Source organism: Macrobrachium nipponense, chromosome 16, assembly GCF_015104395.2.
Source record: "Macrobrachium nipponense isolate FS-2020 chromosome 16, ASM1510439v2, whole genome shotgun sequence".
Lineage (NCBI taxonomy): Eukaryota > Metazoa > Arthropoda > Malacostraca > Decapoda > Palaemonidae > Macrobrachium > Macrobrachium nipponense.
The window spans coordinates 41,402,659-41,405,158 of NC_087209.1; the positions used below are offsets into that span (position 1 = coordinate 41,402,659).

At 43.2% G+C, this 2,500-nt stretch overlaps 1 protein-coding gene across 1 annotated transcript; it reads left to right on the top strand.

Moving 5' to 3' along the window:
- The first annotated feature begins 878 nt into the window (after positions 1 to 878).
- LOC135195314 (tigger transposable element-derived protein 1-like) lies at positions 879 to 2,111 on the top strand. Its single transcript, XM_064221576.1, has one exon. It carries the CDS (start codon positions 879 to 881, stop codon positions 2,109 to 2,111), a length of 1,233 nt encoding a protein of 410 aa, XP_064077646.1.
- Positions 2,112 to 2,500: the final 389 nt, after the last annotated feature.

The following is a 2,500-nucleotide window of genomic DNA, read 5'->3' on the forward strand; positions in this document are numbered from 1 at the left end:
AGACACGGAATTTTTTGTTCAATGAGGAGGCAGAGTTAGGACGCGAGGGTCCGATGACAATGATGTGCGACAAGGTCAGGTATAAAGGAGGCGAGGCTGATTAGACGGTTTAAAGATGTGTGAATTTTCGGGACATAGCAGGAAGTTCTTGATTTAATGGCTTGCTAAATTAGCTTGAGGACCATACTACAACGGATAAAGGGGAGCAGGTTCTTGAAGTGTGGGTGACCTGTAAGGAATTTTGACATCGGTCAGTAGCTAACCCTGATGGAGTGATGACACATCATAAATCATCGTAGAAATATCAAGGGGAGAAGGTCATTAGGATGCTCTCCATCTTCGTTTGCTACAGGAATACAAATGGAGAAATTTTGCTTAGTCAAAATACTCTCAAGGGGCTCTTAAAATTTTCCAACGAGGAAGGGAAATTTTCTCTCTGTTCCTCTTCATAATTTGAATTTTTCGTTATTAGTTCAAACTTATTCCAATAAAATTTACGTTTGGCTGAAGAAAAGAAGAGGAACCAAAGTGGTTATTTATATATGTGTAATTAGCGTCCTTGTGCTGTCCCGACCCAGAAACCAGGGTTAAAACTCTATGGAATAGCTAGTTACAATAGTCTTCAGTGCCTGGTGGTGGGTAACGAGCCTTTGCAAAACTCATTAACCTGAATATAGCATGGCAATATGGTTGTCATGTGATGCTAGGCTACTTGCCAGATCCTAATAATATCCAATATGGCAGAGCATTTCCTCCGATGATAGTTCATCTAAGAAGAGGAAAGTAATCACCATGGAGGTAAAGTACGATGTCGTTAAACATTCTGAGAAGGGAGAGACGAACACCGAGATAGGTCGTGCTTTGGGGCATAGCAGTAGATGACGGTGGTAACCATAGTGAAGGACAAGGAACGTATTCTGAAGCACGTTAAGGATGCTGCACCGATGAAGGCAACGGCGATTAATGTGAAGCAACGTAGCCAGAGCATTGTGGAAATGGAGAAATTACTGATGATCTGGCTGGAGGACCAGAACCAGCGATGTGTTCCAGTGAGCCTAAGTGTGTTCCAGGAGAAGGCTAGAGAGCTGCATGAGGCAGTAGTGAAGAAACATGGGGAAGGCAGTGTTAGTGGAGAATTTTCTGAGAGTAGAGGTTGGTTTAACCGTTTTAAGGCTCATGCGAATTTGCATAATGTGACGCTGCAAGGTGACGCTGCTAGTGCTGTTAGCGAATCAGCAGACAGTTTTCCTAGTGGTTTGGCTGAAATAATTAAGGATGGTGGTTACACAGCTGACCAAGTATTTAATGTAGATGAGACTGGCTTATTTTGGAAGAGGATGCCCAACCGTACATACCTTTCCAAGGAGGAGAAGTCAGCACCTGGACATGAAGCTGGTAAGGAGCGACTGACTTTACTCTTGGGGGCCAATACTAGTGGCGACTTGAAACTTAAGCCCTTGCTAGTGTATTCGGCAGAGAATCCCAGGGCTTTCAAGGGCATTTTCAAAAGTCAACTCCCTGTCATATGGAAGTCTAACAAGAAGATGGTCTTCGAAGATTGGTTCAATAACCACTTCGTACCAGCAGTGGAACAGTATTTGTCTTCGAAGGGTCTGCCTAAGGTTCTTTTAGTTTTAGACTATGCCCCTGGTCATCCTTCAAATTTTAGTAACATGCACCCTAATTTGAAGGTGGTGTATCTTCCACCGAATACAACATCGCTTATACAGCCGATGGACCAGGGAGTAATTGTTAACTTCAAGGCATACTACCTTAAAAGGACAATATGCTCTGCTTTGAGGGCCATCAAAGGTAACAAGGAGTTGACTTTGAAGCAGTTTTGGAAGGGCTACAACATCACTGATGCAGTCAGGAATATTGCAAGTGCTTGGGACGAGGTGAAGATGACCACTTTAAATGGGGCCTGGAAGAAACTGTGTCCACAGTTTGTGCACAGTTTCGAAGGATTTGACCAGGCAGAAGATGTCGAGACTGTGGCGAGGAAAATCGTAGGGCTAAGCAAGAGGCTGAAACTAGATCTGGAAGCTGAGGATGTTACAGAGCTGCTGGCATCCCATGGAGAGGAGTTGTCATTAGAGGACCTCATTTAGCTGGAGCAGCAGATGATTGAGGAGGAGTTAGAGGTACCAGACCCAAAACCCAGGTCATTAATTGTCAAAGGCTTGTCAGAGGGTTTTACTCATCTGGAGAGAGCCTTGGCTTCTTTTGAGGGAGAAGACCCTAACATTGCCAGGTTTGACAGAATCCGGAGAGGGATCATGGATTTGGCAACTTTTTACAAGGAAACCCTGAAGGAGAAGCAGATGAATAAAAATGTGCAGTCTAGGCTTGACACTTTCTTCCACAAGTCTCCAGTACCACCTCAAACTCCTAGTCCTGGTAAGGCATTATGAACTCTTTTGATTTATTTTGTTTACATACTGTAATATAAAATGTACATACGTATACTAATATGAATGTGTTAATTTTTTAATATAAA